The sequence below is a fragment of the Anastrepha ludens genome, chromosome 3 (assembly GCF_028408465.1).
Source record: "Anastrepha ludens isolate Willacy chromosome 3, idAnaLude1.1, whole genome shotgun sequence".
Classification (NCBI taxonomy): domain Eukaryota; kingdom Metazoa; phylum Arthropoda; class Insecta; order Diptera; family Tephritidae; genus Anastrepha; species Anastrepha ludens.
Window position 1 is genome coordinate 44,073,267 of NC_071499.1, and position 19,428 is coordinate 44,092,694.

At 34.0% G+C, this 19,428-nt stretch overlaps 2 protein-coding genes and 1 long non-coding RNA gene across 3 annotated transcripts in view; 2 read left to right on the plus strand and 1 right to left on the minus strand.

The window, feature by feature from the left end:
• LOC128857841 (uncharacterized) overlaps window positions 1–13,210 on the plus strand; it is a 38,303-nt gene extending 25,093 nt beyond the window's left edge. Inside the window, exons 2-4 of the mRNA XM_054093624.1 lie at window positions 9,365–9,536; window positions 12,303–12,479; window positions 12,557–13,210. Of these exons, the coding sequence (XP_053949599.1) occupies window positions 9,420–9,536; window positions 12,303–12,479; window positions 12,557–12,754 (492 nt within the window). The 5' untranslated portion in view covers window positions 9,365–9,419 and the 3' untranslated portion in view covers window positions 12,755–13,210. The remainder of the gene's footprint in view (window positions 1–9,364; window positions 9,537–12,302; window positions 12,480–12,556) is intronic.
• LOC128857842 (uncharacterized) lies at window positions 13,146–14,872 on the minus strand. Its single transcript, XR_008453951.1, has 3 exons — window positions 14,535–14,872; window positions 13,313–14,474; window positions 13,146–13,234 (listed from the first exon to the last, which is right to left on the minus strand). It is a non-coding gene; the product is annotated as an uncharacterized LOC128857842 (long non-coding RNA).
• Window positions 14,873–17,565: 2,693 nt separating this feature from the next.
• Window positions 17,566–18,761, plus strand: LOC128856384 (protein FAM200C-like). Its single transcript, XM_054091681.1, has 2 exons — window positions 17,566–17,711; window positions 17,975–18,761. Exon 2 carries the CDS (start codon window positions 17,982–17,984, stop codon window positions 18,759–18,761), a length of 780 nt encoding a protein of 259 aa, XP_053947656.1. The 5' UTR covers window positions 17,566–17,711; window positions 17,975–17,981.
• Window positions 18,762–19,428: the final 667 nt, after the last annotated feature.

Consider the following 19,428-nt stretch of genomic DNA (forward strand, 5'->3'; position numbering starts at 1 on the left):
GTGTATATGGTAAACAAATGGAAAATGTTAGAAATAGACTTAATGTTAGAATAGTTAAAACTGAAAAAATTATGAGAAAACTAATAAGTAGAAATACATATCAATCAAGAAAAATAATAGATCATAATATGTGTGTAGTGTTTGGTAAAAATTCTAATATTAAATTAAATAAACCTATCTTTGGAGGTCAAAATATTTTAGATTTATCAAAATTATTAATGTTTAAAATGTATGTACAACTTAAAACTAAATATGGTAATAGAATGAAATTATTAGGAACAGATACTGATTCATTTATTCTTTATTTTGAAGGTAAATATATTGGTGATGATTTTGATATTTATTCTGAAATGAAAGATGATCTAGATAATTATGATACCAGTGATTATATAGATAATTTTCCAATTGAAGATTTAAAATCTAATATTAATAAAAAAGTACCAGGAAAATTTAAAGATGAATATAATGGAATACCAATTAGAGAATTTTGTGGACTTAGAAGTAAAATGTATGCATTTAAGACCGATGTTTGTGATAAAAAAGTTTGTAAAGGAATAAAGAAAAATAATATTAAAAAGTTAACAATTGAAGATTATAAGAATTGTTTAATTAATTTAAAAAATAAAAATGAAACTGTTCATAATATTAGATCATATGATAATAAACTATATACTACAGAAGAGAATAAAATAGGATTGTCACCCTATGATGATAAGTTTTATTTTAATAAAAAATTGAATAATAATGATAACGATAAGTTAAATAAGACTTACAAATTACCCTGGGGACATTATGAAATAGGAAATGTAGGTAACTAAAACGAACCCCCTCCTTTTTACTATACATTAAATTATTAATTATATTAGATTAAGTTTTTTTTTAATTTCAAATGAAATATGATGTGAACATATTTCAACGATGTTGAATATTTGAATTTTTATTTTGATTTATTATTTTTGTTTATCATTTATATATGTATGAATTTTTTAAATTATTTTTGAATTATATTTGTTTCAATTTGTAGTTTACTTTCTTCAATATCTGTTTCACTTTCTTCAATATTTAATTGTTTTATATATTCATCTACTTGAATACTTTTATCAATCTTATTATTAGTTTCATCATTTTGTTTAGTAATATTATTTTGATTAATATTGTCTTTATTTTGTAAAACTAAATCTTTAAGATAATTATCAATTAAAATTTGTTTTTCCGAATAACTATCCAATTGTTTTTCTAAACTGTTTTTAAAATTTTCAATATTTGTTTCTATAAAATCTACTTGTTTAGTTATGTTAATAATATCTTGATTTAAATTATTTTCTAATTGTTCTATTTCTTTATATACAACACCAAAAGCTACCACATTATCTTTTTCTTGTTTTTCAACTTCTTTTTGAAGTAGTTGATTTAATTCCATTAATTTACTAATAATCTCTCTCATTTGATCACTATTTGAACGAATTTCTTCAACTTCATTTTCTAATGATATTATTCTATTAAGAGAATATTCATTAGATGAATTTATTTCTGAAAAAGATTTTTGTCCAAACTTATCAATTCCCATTTATTAGAAAAAAAAAATTTTTAATTTATTTAAATTTATATGTAATTTAATTAAACAGTTAATACGTTTCCTTCGGAAACCGTTGACAGAGTCAACATATTTTCTTCTCTTAGTTCCTCAATAATATTCATAATTTCATTATGTATTTCTGGACTATCATTTCCTGCATTATACTCGCCTATCAACAAATTTAATCTATCTTTTAATTCATTAATATCATTCCAATAAACACGTTCACATTGTGAACGATTCGCAAAACGAACATATTCAGTAGGTAAACTAGTTTTAATTTTAAAATTTTGCAATGATTTTGAAAGATTATTTTTTGAATTTAAACCAGATCCTACTTTTTCTTTTATAATTTTATTTTTAATCAATATTGGTCTAATAAAATTCATATATTTATTTCCAACGCTAGATTTAATACGTTTAGAACTTTTGTCATTATTTTGCATGTAAGCATATGTTGATAATATAATTTCTTCATAATTTTGTAAATCATTATTTGTTACAGCTGTTGATGGTTCTTTTAAAGTTATTAATTCCCATAACCCTTTTGTTCCATTATAAGTTTTATTATTTAAAATAATATCATTATTACTAATTTTTACTTCAGTATTACCAATCCATAAATCTTTTCCATCTTCAGATCTTAGACCAAAAATATTGTCACATAATTTCATATCAGAATTATTTAAATTTAAATATTTCATTGCCATATTTCCAATTTTTTCTGAAATAAATTGTACTGGTGTAGATAACGTTTCATTTGCACTACGCAAAAGAGCGTCTTTTGATGTTGATGGAGTTAACTGTTCGCTTCGTGAACATGTGCTAGTTGTTGGTGTACTTTCAACTAATTTTTGTTTGTTTGTTTTTCTAATTGGTGATAGTTGCTTTTCGTTAAATTCATTAGTTTGTAAATTCATATTATTGTCAAACGGTTTCGACTCCGTTGAAACATATTCACTTTGTGAATGTCCATCTATTGTTTTTTTATATGATTGATTTAAATCTACTATTAAATTTTTAAAGCTATCATTTAAATTGTGAACATTAATAACTGATTGATTTAATGGTTGAATAATTGCTTGAAGATCTTCATTAATTTTTTCTTGTTTTATTACTTTGTTTAAATTAAATTGTTGAAGTTTATTTTTTAAGTCTTTTTGTGTTTTAATATATTCTTTTAAAACTTTATCTGATATCATTGTTATTTAATTAAAATAAATTTTAAATATTTTTGAAATGGATAAAGATGAATTTATTGATACTAAAAATAATGATTTTAAAATAGCAAAAGAGTTGCATAAACCAGTAAGAAAAAATTTTGAAAGAAGAAAAATTATTACTAAAGGCATAAATGAACTATGGGCAGCAGATTTACTAATTATGACAACAGTTAATGTTAGAATTAATAGAGGATACAAATATATGCTTAATGTAATTGATACATTTTCTAAATTTGCTTATATAGAACCATTAAAAAAGAAAGATGGAAAAACAACTTCTGAAGCATTTTTAAATATTATTAAAAAAGCAGGTTGTGCACCAAAATTACTTCATACAGATTCTGGTAAAGAATTTTTAAATAAACATTTCCAAGAAGTTTTAGATAAATACAATATTAACATATATCAAACATTTAGTGAAAAGAAATCATCAATTGTAGAAAGATTTAATAGAACCATTAATGAAAAACTAAAAATACGATTTGAAATTCAGAAAAATACTAATTGGATTGATGTAATTGATAAAATATTATATGAATATAATTACAAAGATGTACATAGAACTATTGGTATGAAACCATGTGAAGTAAATGAAAAAAATGAACAATTAATTTTTGATAATTGTTTTAAAATTAATAGAAACAATTTAGAAAAACCAGTTTTTAAAATTGGAGAAAAAGTAAGAATTCAATCACATAAAAAACAATTTGAAAACAAATATAAAAATAATTGGACTCGAGAAATATTTTATATTAGTAAAATTTATCCATCTAATCCAATAACATATTTAATAAGAGATTTAAATTATGAACCAATATTGGGTAAATTTTATAAATTTGAACTTCAAAGAGTTCAAATTTGAAGTTTCAATTTTTTTTTTGCGTCCACCCTCTTCTAACGCTAAATACATACTGCACTTGTAACCATGTTTGACAAAGTCAAACGGTTTCGACAGAGTCGAAACATGTGTTGATGTATAAAAGCTTATCAAATATTATGCTTATCTTGCAGTTTGTGACTCGTATTCAACAGTATTTCATTTTTTTTGGTTTGTGCTTATGCTTATTCTATTTATAGATTGTGAGCAATGCTGATAAGATCAGCATTGCTTGCTTTGCATACTACTCAGCTGTAATTACATTACTTCAGAATATGATGTTTAGATGAGTTGGTTAAGCAGTTGGAATTATAACAATAATTTTGTTGCAAGTTCAAATCTGACTCAAAGACTCTTGTTTTGAGGAGTTCGTCGTTTTTTTTGAAAGGTACTTTAAAAAATAAATGTATCCTTTTTTGTTTTTTTTTTTGAATAGATTACTTTAAATATTTTGTAATAAATATTTTAACATTTTTTCACTTAATAGACATCGACCCAACTCAAAATTTTAACTGTACCAACCTAAATATTGATTACTAGTACATCAAAAATAGATATCTTTAATATCTTAAAAATATTAACTACGAGTAACTATAATTTAGGGGTGGACTAAATCGACCCAATTCAAAATTTTTAACTTTTTTTTTGAGATAATATAAGCTAAAAAAATGAGTTAAATGTTAAAAAATGTTAAAATTTTGAGTAACTGTAAGTTAAAAAAATGAGTTAAATGGTAAAAATGTTAAATTTTTGAGTTAAAATGATAAAAATATTAAAATTTTAATATTTTTGATATTGTCCTGTAGCCCGGAATATACATACTACTGGCATATGTCAAAAAATTCGGTCGCACTCGAAAGTGAGGTCAAGCATTCCTTGACCAGTTTCGAATGCACCGTCACTGACCCGAGGCCCTTATTGCCGCTTGGCTGTCGGAGTAAATATTTACTTTCTTGACTGTTAGTACGCATGTGAGCAACCAATCAGCTGCCTCCTTGATAGCGGCTACCTCAGCCTGGAACACACTGCAGTGGTCCGGTAACCTGAATTTGAGTCTGATGGGGAGCTCCTCGCAAAAGACTCCTCCGCCAACCTTTCCTTCCAACTTCGATCCATCCGTGAACAAGTTTACCAGGCAATGCCCCCAAGTGTAGCCCCCGCCCACTCTTCTCTTGACGGAATATGAGTGGAGTAAGTTCCGGCCGCCGTAGCCGAATGGGTTGGTGCGTGATTACCATTCGGAATCCATTCGTTGGTTCGAATCTCGGTGAAAGCAAAATTAATAAAAACATTTTTCTAATAGCGGTCGCCCCTCGGCAGGCAATGGCAAACCTCCGAGTGTATTTCTGCCATGAAAAAGCTCCTCATAAAAATATCTGCCGTTCGGAGTCGGCTTGAAACTGTAGGTCCCTCCATTTGTGGAACAACATCAAGACGCACACCACAAATAGGAGGAGGAGCTCGGCCAAACACCTAACAGAAGTGTACGCGCCAATTATTTATTTTATTTTTTTTAAGTTCCGGTCGGACTAAACGAGTGTATACACTGAATGCGTATTGCTGTCATAATTTTTTGGAAGCTCAGTAGACGACTCTACGGATTTTCTTCAACTGCTTATTATTAGCAGCCAATTGCACAATAAAACTAACTATTCCTTTTCCTTGTCTTTTCTTCATATCGACAATAATAATTAAATAAACCAAAAACACCGAAATATTACACCAAAATAATTTCTATGCAGAAAAACCTTTCACAACAGTATTGACAGCTGATTGTAAATTTTGCAGGTAATCTGCCATATGTGAACGGGGAGATTAATTTTGTGGATTTGTTGGTAATTAATGCATCTGTGAACGTACTTTTAGATATAAACTAATTGTTGGTCCCCCCTATACATGGGTATGAGCTGGCACACATTTCGAAACACGTTAGCGATGTTCGCTCTTGTATATATCGGGTGGTTTTTTAGCTGCATGAGAACTGTTGGTATCGATAATTACTATTTGATTTGACAGCTGATAATGCAAACTGCGTTGACATTTCTGTTTTAGTAAGGTTTGGAAAGTAATCACGAAGCGCTTATCGCCAGAATAACGCTTTCGAATTGTGTAGATGTACTTTGAAGCAAATAAATATGCTCGCGAAGTTCATAGAGCACTTCGTTCATTTTACGTGCGGTTTATGATACATGCAGGCGCTGTCATCGGTCCTTATTTCTTTTAAATTGTGGAAGGAGCTGCCGTTACGGTGAATGGCGAGCGCAATCGAGCCATGCTGACTGAATTTTTCCAAAAATTAATCAGTTCAACATCGACGGGATTTGGTTATTTAATTTATCGAATTGTTTGATTGGACCATGAAACCACCTACCAGATTATAATAAATGCATTAAAATTCATTGCAAGAATACTTCTGTTTTGTATTGTTATTTTAAGTTCTCAAGCTCTTAAAAAATCACCCGATACTATAATATATACATGTATGTAGGTGTGTGCATGTTGTGGCTTGGGTGTGTCGGTATTCTTGAAAATCAATTAAACATCTTTAGTATTTTCTCAAAAAATACGCAACGCTTTTGGGGTATGTGTGGGTGTGCAAATAATATGCACGTTGGTGTGTCTGTTTATATTCTTAGATGTACACATGTACATGTGTATGTATGCACAAATGCACGTATGAAAGATTTTGAATAATATAGCATCCTTTATGAGTCCGTCAAGTAATGATTTTGCGCTGTTGTCGAAAAAGACAAGTGTAGGTCACACTTTCAACGCTTATGGACTTACATACATACATATAATATATACATATGGGTATGCGCATATATATATATATTTTTTTAATTTCGAATTATTTTAGGAGCTGCCAAATCGGTTCGAGGTTGAAATTGAGCGTTTTGCCTTTCATTTAAAAATCCACGTACATAGAACACATATTTTCCCGAGCGGAATATTAAAGAAAAAATTAAAGCATGCCCCAAAAAATTAGCGTTCACTCCGATAAACTTCGATGCTTTCTTTTTACCAAGTGAATTTATTAAAAATTAAGAAAAAAACAATAGGTTTACACAGTAAATTCTCGAGTATCTAGTTTTTGCATGGCACAACATATGTGTGCTTGTATGTATATGCTATGAACAATTTTTTTAAATTGAGAATTTGTTTATTATAATATTTTTTTGCTTCCATAGCCACATAACAGTACGTAAATTTCAGCAAATACAAAGTAGAGTAAAGTAAAAAAAGATCGGAAAAAATTTCAGGTTGATGTATTGACTTATCTACTTTAACATATAATATTGTTTGCGGTCAATGATCTATGTGGATTCCTAGCCCTGCAGGAAAATTTAAATATGTGAGCGAAATTTTTTGTCTGTAACTAATAGGACTATGAATAAGTTCGTTACGGTTTTACAACAGATGGCGTAACTTGATTATTATTCCATCGATCCACATTTCCAAACATTCATTGGAGAGCTACTGTCGTAAGGCACAAACGTCAGTATAAGTTTTTTATTTGAAGCGTAAACAACAATATTTTTACCACACTTGAAAATGTCGAATTTCGTGCCAAATAATGTGTTTTTGCGGGGAATTCTTCTTCATTATTTTAATATGAAGAAAAAAGCAGCCGAAAGTCATCGTATCTTGGTGGAAGTTTATGGTGAGCATGCTCTATCTGAGCGAATGTGCCAGAAGTGGTTTGCACGCTTTAAAAGTGGTGATTTTGGCTTGGAAGACGAAGAACGCGAGGGTGCGCCGCCAAAGTTCATGGATACCGAATTGGAGGAATTGCTCGATCAAGATCCGGCTCAAACGCAAGAAGAGGTTGCAAAAACTTTGGGAGTTGATCAATCAACCATTTCCAAACGTTTAAAAGCCATGGGAATGATCCGAAAGGTAGGCCATTGGGTGCCGTATGAATTGAAGCCAAGAGACGTTGAACGCCGTTTTATGGCATGCGAACAACTGCTTCAACGGCACAAAAGAAAGGGTTTTTTGCATCGAATTGTGACTGGCGATGAAAAGTGGGTCCATTACGACAATCCAAAACGTCGGGCAACGTATGGATACCCTGGCCATGCTTCAACATCGACGTCGGCGCAGAATATTCATGGCCTGAAGGTTATGCTGTGTATCTGGTGGGACCAGCTGGGTGTTGTGTATTATGAGCTACTGAAACCGAATGAAACGATTACGGGGGATGTCTACCGACGACAATTGATGCGTTTGAGCCGAGCACTGCGAGAAAAACGGCCGCAATACGCCGATAGACACGACAAAGTTATTTTGCAACATGACAATGCTCGGCCACATGTTGCACAAGTGGTCAAAACATACTTAGAAACGCTCAAATGGGATGTCCTACCCCACCCGCTGTATAGTCCAGACCTTGCGCCATCCGATTACTATCTCTTCCGATCGATGCAACATGGCCTGGCTGACCAGCACTTCCGTAATTACGATGAAGTCAAAAAATGGATCGATTCGTGGATTGCGGCAAAACCGACCGAATTTTTCACAAAGGGAATCCGTGAATTGCCAGAAAGATGGGAAAAAGTAGTAGTAAGCGATGGACAATATTTTGAATATTAAATTTGTAACCATTTTACGTCAATAAAGTTTCAAATTTCGAAAAAAAACCGCACGAACTTATTCATAGTCCTATTATTTATAAATATTTTAGGTGTCGTAGTGATTAAATGTTCACCTGCCGAATATCAAACAGAATGGAGTTATAAATAAAATGTATAGGCCCTCGTTTTCGAGTAAGTCTATATATAAGCTTGGGGAAAAAGATATCCATTCTATTTATTTTTGAAGGTTTAGAACTTTTTTATGGTCGATCTTTAGCTCCTGGGCGATGCTAACTAACTAATTTGCCGAACAACTTCGATTATTTTTGTGATTTTATTAACATTTCCTTTGACATCAATAATGCCTGAACGGCTATTAAAGTATCGGCATCACAAACCCCATTCACAATTTTAGCGCATTTCGCTTGGCTTGCTTTTTCGCCTTTATCAAGGAAAAACTGTGAAATGTACCGAATTTTCTCGTTCTTGACTTCCATTATTAACACCCTGTAACTCACAACTGAATGGAACAAACAAAAAAGAGCAAAATAATTTTTTAGTGTGTAACGTCACCTTGACAACGAGCATAAACTTCAAATTTTTTGATCGATACTTTACGAGATATCGATCACTATAGTCATCTTCCGAGAAAATAACGGATTTCTTTTTACCCCAACCAATTTACAGAAATTAGTAGTACTTTGATTATTTTTGTAAAAGTTGTTGCAATATTTTTTATTCAGAGCGATTATATGCACATGCGTCCGTCCTTCATTGGATGGTTGGCCGAGCTCCTCCTCCAATTTGTGGTTCGCGTCTTGATGTTGTTCCAGAAATGAAGGGACCTACAGTTTTATGCCCTCGTCTGACATTATCCAAATAGTTTGTCGCAATTACTTATAAATAATGCATCTGTAAAATGATGTGGCTGATCTGCAATCAGGTTGTCATTGACATTCTTTGGGCATAATTTCTTTCTCTGAATGAGTGAAAAGCCTCAATATATTTATTTGAATAATGTTTTAAATTTATATTAGAAAAAATCGATGCTTATAAATATGTTATTTTAATAAACAAATACTTCACGTTCTTCTTTACCCTATATTTTCAGTATTTGCTCCTTAACTATTTCGGACTACTAAGGAATTGAGAAGAGAACTTCGAAAATGTCTCACTCAGTGACAATCACCAGAACGACCACCAGCACCACAAATACATCGTATATTGTGCTTAACACCGGCTACTTGAAGTCATTTCCAGGATTATTGAAATTGTTCGAGTTGGTGAGTGTATTAAGATTAATTAATTGAGGAACACAGGGGAATATACATACATACGAGTACTATATGTTACGGACCCTTACAGACCTTCAGTTTTGCGAGGTATAGTAAATGCCTCAATATGTGGGGAGATCACTCTTGACAGTTTGGTCAAAGTAAATAACGGTGAAAAATCGTAACTATTTTCATAACAGCTTTACTTGGATAATTAATTTTGATCAATAACCCAAACAAACTTTTTAAATCAAACCTAATTCTGTCCAATATCACCTTAAATGGACTGTAGAAACTGGGTGTCTAAGACTGAGCTTAGATAAAAAATTGCATTGTCGGCTGAGATAGGTTAAAGAGCTTGTAATGGTTGCGTGTTTCTGTAGTAGAGTACTTAAAAAATGTTTCCGCTTTCTCACATTAGTTGGTCCAAATTAGAAACAAAAGATGAGATCAACTACTTTTCCAGCTGGTCTTTCCTTTACAATAGAGATCTCCCTCTTTCTCTACTTCCATAGATAAAACAATTCTTTATTATTTAATTAGTGGACTCGTGGTATATTAGCTTACTACCTATGCCGCTGCAAAGCTCGGAGAGCATAGAGTTGAGACACAATGCGCTTGCAGATTAGGTTACCGTTCCAGTGTCTGCGCTATTCGCTAGTACTAACGACCGAATGTCCAAAAAATTTTGGGTCAAACTTTACTTCCATACACTTAAAAGGTCGTCTCATCCGATATTGCTAATGTGTTTGCTCCTGTGTTATACAATAGCACACGCTTCATGAGAGTCTTAAAAATTAAAGGTTTTATGGTTGAATGCGAACGTTACTAACTCTGCCCAAAGTAGCAATTGTTGGCAGAAAAGAGTCTGTGCCGGATTTTAAAACTGAAGTTGCCATTGCAATGCTGACTCCCAAGCTAACGAAGATTTCTACTATTTGGAAATAATAATAATTTATAACTGTTAAAATTAACATGTGTTTTTTCCGAGATCACGCCCGTGAAGTGGAAACTCTGACGAGTACTGCTATACCGGAATAGTAGTATACATGACTTGTATTCTCAGTATACACGACTTGTATTCTCATTATACTATATGCCACTCTCCTCGCGGAGCTGCCAAAAAGGTATCACATACAGTCTCGGGGCTGGTCAGCTCCTAGGCTGAGCTGATGAGCAGGCTAGACAGGGGATCCTGGTGACGATTTCATCCCAAAACGAGATTGGGATTCCCTTGAGAACCTATGGTCTATTCCTGGAAAAAAGGGCCTCGCGTCAACTCAGCGAGAGCTGCGCTAAAGCGGAACCGTGCAAAGTCCACGGGTAGATCGGGGCACTCCAAGAAACTTATAAGGCTAACAAAGTGCAGCTATTGAATTTTATAGGTGTCCTTACCGGACATTGTCCGTTAGACTTGGGATTGCTTCAAGTCTTTTCTGCGGAAGCAGTCTGGAGAATGAGGTGGAGTCATCGCAGCACCTTCTTCTCAGCTGCCCTGCTCTCGTAGGACAAAGATTCAGACATCGGGGCTCTCACTCTTTTGCTGTACCTGCGAATATTGCGGGTTTAAATATCACATTCCTGGAGAAATTCATCAGTAGCTTGAAGCGGCTAATACAAAAGTAATTAGCCACTTTTGGCCGTCATCCTCTAATCCAAAGTCCCTTCTTCCTATTTCCACCTGTTTGGTTCTTTTCCTTCTGCTTTCTTTCCTTGATTAAGATTTTAAAGCTCTCGGGAGCATAGCGTGGACATTGGAAGAAGACGTGATCAACATCTGATTTAAGAAATCGACATGGCCAAATCTATGAAGGTATTTTCGAAATATCCCGTGTTCTGAAGGGAACTTATTTAGGTGGTAGTTTGTTCCTCCATGGCTCCTTTCTAACCAAGTCGTACGGATACGTATTCACTTATGCGTCCATCTACTACAAAGCGAGAACACAGAGGCCTATAAGCTTGTCTTCTCGTGCGGGGTTACCAGAAAACTGCATCGATGAGCGGTAAACGAGGCGGGATAACTCAACAAAAGGGTGCTGGACGCACAAATGCATTCCCAACCACATGGAGAAGTGGACCTTTACCTGACCTAGTTCTTAGGTGGTCATTGTTGCTTCAAAGCATACTTATACAGGTTCAACCACGATGGCAATCCCTATTGCGATCACTGCGACGAAAACTTTATTAAAGATGTTCCCCAAATATTCCTCGCCTGCTCGCGCTTTTGTTTTGCAAACGAAAAACTCCAGTCTTTGACGAACCTCCTTCGCTGAAAACATTTGTGCATATGCGCTCGAAGGATATGGAATGCGGCATGCGACGTATTGGCCGAGACTATGAAAGAGAAGAGGGGTATAGAAAGAGTGAGACGCTGCAGCGGCGGTTAATCACCTCCGTCTCCGCGATGTAATACTTGATGTAAAAACCTAGGAGAGAAGTGTTGGAAATAAACAGGCTTGTCATAGTTTCAGAAGACCACTTAAGGGTTGTGAGCTACGATAACGCCTATAAAATACTAAACAAAAATACTCTTACGTAATCGTTCTACCGGTTTTGCGAATGGGCGATCGAACGACGCCATCTTTCTACTACAATATCTTTACGTCTTCCTCTATCATTATAATCTCTGCAAATTGATATGGATGTGCGGGGACTTTGTAAGCATTAGGAAGTTCTACGAATCTCTATAACTTTGATATTTTTTCGTTACTTTTGAAATATTTTAATTTTGAATGTAAAACTTTATTAATCAATATATATTTTAATCCTCCACAGTTAATTGGAATTGCCATAGTTGGTATCTTTGGCTATTACTTCAATAGAGCTGACACCCCCTCAGCCGAAATCTTTATGTTCCTCATGGCTACAACATTTATGATTGGGACATTTTGTTTATTACTGGCGTGTCTAACGTCACTCAGTACGGGTGGAATTATTTCCAAAACCATTTATGTAAGTTATACACATACACACGCATGTGCTATGTTTAAATAAAAATATTTATTATTTTTAATATCTTTTTCTACCAGGAACTCATCTATCATAGCATTGCGGCCATACTGCTGCTAGCCGCTTCAGTAAACCTCGTCATTGAATTGAATGACAGACGTTTTAAATATAGTAAACGGTACGATGCTTATATGGCCGCCGGAATTATGGGTCTCGTGAACACGATTCTGTACTTCATCAGCGCATTCCTGGCTCACCGATCATATCGTGGCATCTAAGGCCGCTGAGCGAACCAAAACAGCGCAGCGTTAGACGTTGGATTCCCCTTCGTGGCGACGTTTCCAAAGGTGTTCATGGAAATCGTTTTTTTAATTGATAAATTAAGTTAAAATATTATCTAGATTTATTTAAATTTTAAGTGAGAACGCAGAAACAAATGAATGAGGATTTTTTACAACCAGTCCAAAAAAACAACTTCAAACAAAAAACCACAGAATGAATTAAAAAACAAACCAAATATTTGTTAACAATAAAAATGTTTTGCCTTGTCTACATACAATTAAGTATAAGTGTAAACAAAATATACACATGATTATTATTTAAATACTCGTCCATTGCATATATTTGCATATGTAAATTATATTGTTCTAACAAAAGTAAATATGTATTTTGTGTAAAATGTACTTTTATGTAATTTTCGAATAAAAAATTTCTTATTGATGAGTGTTTGATACGAGGGCTGGATTTATATTTCTGGCCTAGAAAGGAAAAATGAACACTGGTGGTTAAAAATGTTTTACTACTTTTTAAATTGCTCTCCACGATGATCAACACACCTTTGCATTGGTTTGAACCAATTTTCGAAGCACTTCGTTCAGTCGCGTTTCCGGTGCTTTTTGCCGATTCAGTGGTACACAACGTGAGCACACCTTTTCTACCACCAGGTAAGCATTGCTGCTCGTCATACTAATGCCCAAGGAAGCCTCAATTTCACGTTATGTGGCTAGATAATTTTGCTCAATCATTTCGCGCGCAGCATCGGTATTTTCCTGCACAAAAACTGATTTTAGACTATTTTCCGAGAATTCGTCAATGTTCGAACAGCAAGCATGAAAGACTTTATTCAACCCTATCATCCAATTCATCGTAGACTGTTTTTCGTAGAAACTTAAGGCCCCTATTATGAGTTGCATTCGATCTTCGATATTCGTTGGTTGTCGAAGATCGAAAATCGAATGTCAATTTGGTATTATGAGCGGTGCAACGCTGTCGAAATTTTCGTTGTATACCGAATTTAGAGTCGAATGCAATTTTGCTTTCGATTGTGTAGCGTGTTGTGGGAAAACTTGTTAAAATGTAAGTTGTTTGCGATTATTTATTGTTTTATAGTAACCAAATAATAAATATATACTAATTTTGTTAATATTATGCAGGAATATGTTAATATATGTTAATATTTTGCGAGGAATTTACAACGGAGCTGAATTGCTTGGGACCACCAGTTAGAACGGCAGCAAAATGGATTAAGGTTAATAATGTTTTTTTTTGTAATGTTTATAGAAATACATTTTTATTTTCCCTTGGCAGGTATGGGCTGAAATACGTAGAGGAACTGAAATACATATTTTTTTCGAATGACGAATAATTGAATAAAGAAAATTTATAACAAAAATAAAACAGAAACTGTGGCGTAAAGGTTTCTATTTAATACTTTTTAGATTTTTGCTGCTATGTTTTCTGCTTCTCCGTTATTTGGCTCCACTTCAATATCTTCCGCATCATCGTTGAGGGTCTCATCGGATAACTCTTCATCCGGAAGTTGAACATTATAAAACAAGCAAATGTTGTGCAAAGCTGCACACACATTAATAATTTGTTTTGCTTTTTTTGGAGAATAGTGAAGAGCTCTTGGCTCGGGTGCACTGCTGCAACTGGTTTTTTGTACTGGACAGTAGGTTCATAAACGGCTCTTTAGATAATCTAAAGTTCTTTAAAAAACTGTAAGGAAATTTCTGTAATATTATGTACGTCAACACATTTTGAAAATACTAAACTTACTCAGTGGAAGCCATTTCAAGGGGGTTGGATGCGCCCCTCAGCTGTTTTCTACATCTAGCTAGTTCCACTAATCTTTCATCGAGCGTTGAATCGTCGAACCACAACTCCGTTGTACTCCATTTTCACAAAAAATACTTTTTTTTAACTTTTAAAATTGTTGTTAGCAAAGAATTTCAACACAATCGGTTTTTCTTTTATTTTGATTTGCTGTATCAGCTGAGAAAAATTTTCTATTGTAAATGCATCGAGCGATCGAAATTCACAATAGTCCTATTCTTCAACGAATGAGCACCATAATACCAAATGAAAATTCGTTCGATCAGCACTTTCGACTATAGTCGAAGATCGAATGTTGCTCATAATAAGGGCCTAAGTAATTGTAATCATGCAATTCGAATAGTTCCGAACGTACATTCGAAATTCGTAGAGTAGCATTCACCGAATACACTCTTAGAGTTTCGTACAATTTTTCTACGACGACGTTAGACTAACGGACAAAAGTTAGAACGAGTAATATAGGGTTTTTTAATAAGTGCGCTTCAACTTTTTTCCGATAGGGAGGGCGAACGACGCAATATTTTTTATTTTTCGCTTGTCATTTGTAAACTTCATTAGTATACATTTCATCATGGAACGCTACACACTTGAGCAACGATTGCAAATCGTGCAAATTTTTTATGAAAATAATCGTTCTGTTGCTGCTACTTTAAGAGCATTACGGCCATTTTACGGTCCATTTAACAAGCCGTCCCGTTTTGGGGTTATGTGAAGTCATTGGTCTACAGCAGTGATTCCCAAAGTGGTCTATATCGACCCCTGGGGGTCTATGACAACCTGCAAGGGGTCTGCGTCAGCGAAAAAAAAATTTGGGGGTCCATGAAATGGAAATGGGGGTCCACGATAGTGGATCTTAACACATACACTGATAGTACCTATTTACTTACATCATACTACAGTATAATCTCGATAATTCGGACAATTAAATACCAGAGGTTGTCCGAAATATCGAATTTTCCGGATTATCGAGTGGGTAAAAAATTTAATAGAAATCAGTAGATCAGTAATTAAATGAAATAAACTTTTATTTAATCTTAAATTGATTAATATTCAATGAGTTATATGTACATATATTCGTTTTTATTCGGCCGTAAAATAATTCAATATATTCGTTTGCCGCAATTTTGTTTCATTTCTCTTTCTGAAGGCAATATCTCTGAGACTCACAAGTTTTAAAATGTCTCCGGATGAAAATTCCTGTTCCTCTGCATATTTAATACAACTATCAAATGCGACAATAGCTTGAGAGTGCGAAATTTTACGATCTTGACTTTCATTTCCGTCAAGACGGCTGTTCTCGTTATCTTCTTCCTCAATCTCGTTGATATCGAAATCAGTGTCGTCATTCAACCACTCGGTAATCTCGTTATCATTATATACATCAGGGGGACAGTGATTGGGGATGGCAAGTTGCATTGTCTAGCAGTAAAATGGCTTTGGCTGGTAAATTCTTTTCCTTTAAGTAACGCTTTACTTCTTTAACGAATGAGTTTTCAAACCAATTTTTACAGATTTGCTCTGTCATCCAAGCATTTTTGGTATGGGAGTACCCAAGCGGAAGGTTTACTTTTTTAAACGCTCTGGGGTTTTTGGCTTTCCCTATCATGAATAATGGAAGTTTATGTTCTCCGGTTGCATTACAGCAAACTAGAAGTGTTACTCTTTCTTTTCCAATTTTGCGCCCGGGTGCGGATTTTTCATTATGCAATGCAAGGTTTTTTTCTGCAAGTTTTCTCCAAAACAAAGCAGTCTCATCTGCATTATAAACCTGATCATACGTAATGCCCATTCCTGCAATTTTCTTTCGGAATTTTTCAATAAAGGGTTGCACAGCAGTAGAATCATTGGAAAGTTTTTCGCCAGATATTTTTAAGAATTTAATTCCATATCGGGAGCGAAAATTACTAAACCAACCATTACCAGCCACAAATTCCACACTTTGTCCGTAAATTTGGGAACAGAATTGTTTGGCCTTTTCTTTGATGATTTCCGAGGAAATCGGTGCATTGTTTCGTCTTGCGTTTACAAACCATTTATACAAGTGGTCTTCCATCTTTTCAAACTCCGCAGGTCGCATAGTTTTATGCTTTCCAAGGCCACATTCTGTTCTAGCAATGTAACTGCAAAATATAATCAAAGGAGTGTAAACTCTTCTTACAAAATGTTTTCGTTTCTTACCTATCAATCATTGATCCACTTGATTTTATGTCCGAAATTGTAGATTTACCTACATTGTATAGCGCAGCTAGCTGTCGAATTGACTGTCCTTCACTTAGTTTCTTAAGAACTTCTTTTTTCTGGTCTATCGTTAAAAACGTATGTTTTTTCTTAGCTGCTGGTGCCATAGTTAAATTTATACAGTCCACAGTTATAGAAATTATGGAGTTAATGTTTGAAATTAGCTACTGAACTACACGTTACGCAAATATGCTTATGAATATGAACCAGGAGCCTGACGAGCACTTAAACGCACTATTCACGCAAAGTAGTTAGCAGGGGAGTCCCCTTTATAAAATAAAATAAAAAATAACGGAATTCCTTTTTATTTCAGCATATTCACTGGAAAATAAAGAAGTGTCCGAATTTTAGAGGTACATGAATACGTGGTGTCCGGATTACAGAGACTTCAATAGAAAACGTTTTGGTGTCCGGATTACCGCGCTGTCCGAATTATCAAGTGTCCGAATTACCAAGATTAGACTGTATCTTATAATATCAAAATATATTACATTATTTATAAAAGTACCTATGAAGTAAAAAATTTATTATATATAGTGTAATAAATGACGTTGGCAATATTTTAATAATTGAAATATTGCCAACGTCAATTAATGGAAACGTCAAGTGTCAAACTTAGACGAGGACGGCACTACTCGAGCAACACTGAAACGACGAATGAACGAAGATAAGTTGACGGGAAAGAACGACAGAAGTGAAGGTTGGAAGTAAGGCGGCAACTTGTTCAATTCGTCACTCCATAAATACGAATGTGGGACAAATACGTTTATTCAACATTCGTTTCCCGAATCTTGAAAAGGAAAGTGCTAAGAAAATATTTTGAAAAATATAAACAGATAGTAGTAGAGTCAGTGTTATTTTGTTTGAGAGTGCTGGAGAAAAGTAAGTATATTATTTTTTATTAAATGTTAGTTTTGTGCTCGTATTCAATCATGCAAAATTACACGAGTAGGTTCTCTTCAATAGTTTCTTTTTAAAAGTTTTAGCAATCGGTATTATAATTACAGTGCAATCTCCGAAATTCGAGCTAATTGTTGCAATAAGATGTTCGAATTATGGAATGTTTTCGGAACAATCAAAAAATATTTTTAATATACAGCTGCTGGATTTTCTGTCTTATTTAAATAATTTAATTTTGCCCACAGATGACTGATGCCATATCCGAATCTAAAAAGAAATGTAGACAGCACAGTGTTGCCGGGCAAACAATTGCCTATGTGCCTTTTATGCAACAAAGTTTCGAGCAATGACGCTATGAAACCATCTAAACTGCAAGATCATCTGAGAAGATGCCACCCTGATAAAACAGAGAAAGATTTGAAATACTTTCAAACACTCAAAGATGAACTTCAGAAGAGACCTACACTGGACAGAATGTTCCCTTCGACGTCACAAAGAAATGATGATGGTTTGCGGGCGTCTTACAATATCTCGTTACTTATAGCCAAATCCGGAAAACCGCATACAATCGGAGAGAAGTTAATTTTGCCAGCCGTTGAAAAGGTTTTAAAAACTGTTTTACACAAACCTGCATCTGATATCATTAAAAAAATTCCCTTAAGCAACAATACTGTTGAAAGACCTATTGATGAAATGAGTTCTGATATTGAAAGCTTCTTATGTAATCATTTGCAAACGACCCACTTCTCTCTACAACTGGACGAGTCAACTTTACCTGATAATGCAGCATTATTATTGGCATATGTTCGTTTTATTATGAATCAAGGAATCTACAAAGAACTACTCTTCGCAAGAAATTTGAAAACCGACACTAAAGGTGAATCGATATTTCATGTTTTGAATGATTACTTCATTGAAAAAGCAATTCCTTTATCAAATATAATATCAGTAGCTACAGATGGAGCACCTGCCATGGCTGGACGTTATCGTGGATTTATAAGCTATTTAAAACAAAATGTGCCGGGGTGTTAGCAATACATTGCGTCATCCATCGACAACATTTAGTTGCTAAAAATTTGAGTGTTAGATTGCATGATTCACTTCATTTAGTCATTGATGCAGTAAAACGAATCCGAAGCAACACGTTGAATACGCGGTTATTTGCGCAGTTGTGTGAAGAAAATGACGAACACTTTCATCAATTACTCCTTCACACTGAAGTACGCTGGCTGCCGAAAGGCTTATGTTTGACAAGATTTTTTGCACTTTTTGAGACTATTTTAGAATTTCTGGATACTAAAGATAAGAATTTGAAAGAAATTTAAATGAAGAGGAAAACACACATCTCCTATTTAACAGATTTGTTTACAGAATTTAATGTGGTTAATTTGCAATTACAAGGCGACAGTTTAAATTTGATTAAAACAAAGTCCATCTTATCAGCGTTTCTTGCCAGAATTAAACTAATGAAGCAAAATATTGGACGGGGCGAATTTTCTCAGTTCCCCAATTTGTCACAAACAAGCTGCCAGGAAGACGACGTTTCAACTTACGTTCAACATTTAAATGACCTCTATTCAGATTTTGAATCTAGGTTTGAGGATATTTTGACGATGGTAATACCACCGTGGGTAATTAATCCATATGGTGACATAGAAGAAACGAATGTCATAATACAAGAGGAACTGACTGAACTAAG

Excerpts from the sequence above, each read along its gene's own strand:
- LOC128856384 (XM_054091681.1), top strand. The coding sequence starts at position 17,982 with ATGCCATATCCGAATCTAAAAAGAAATGTAGACAGCACAGTGTTGCCG.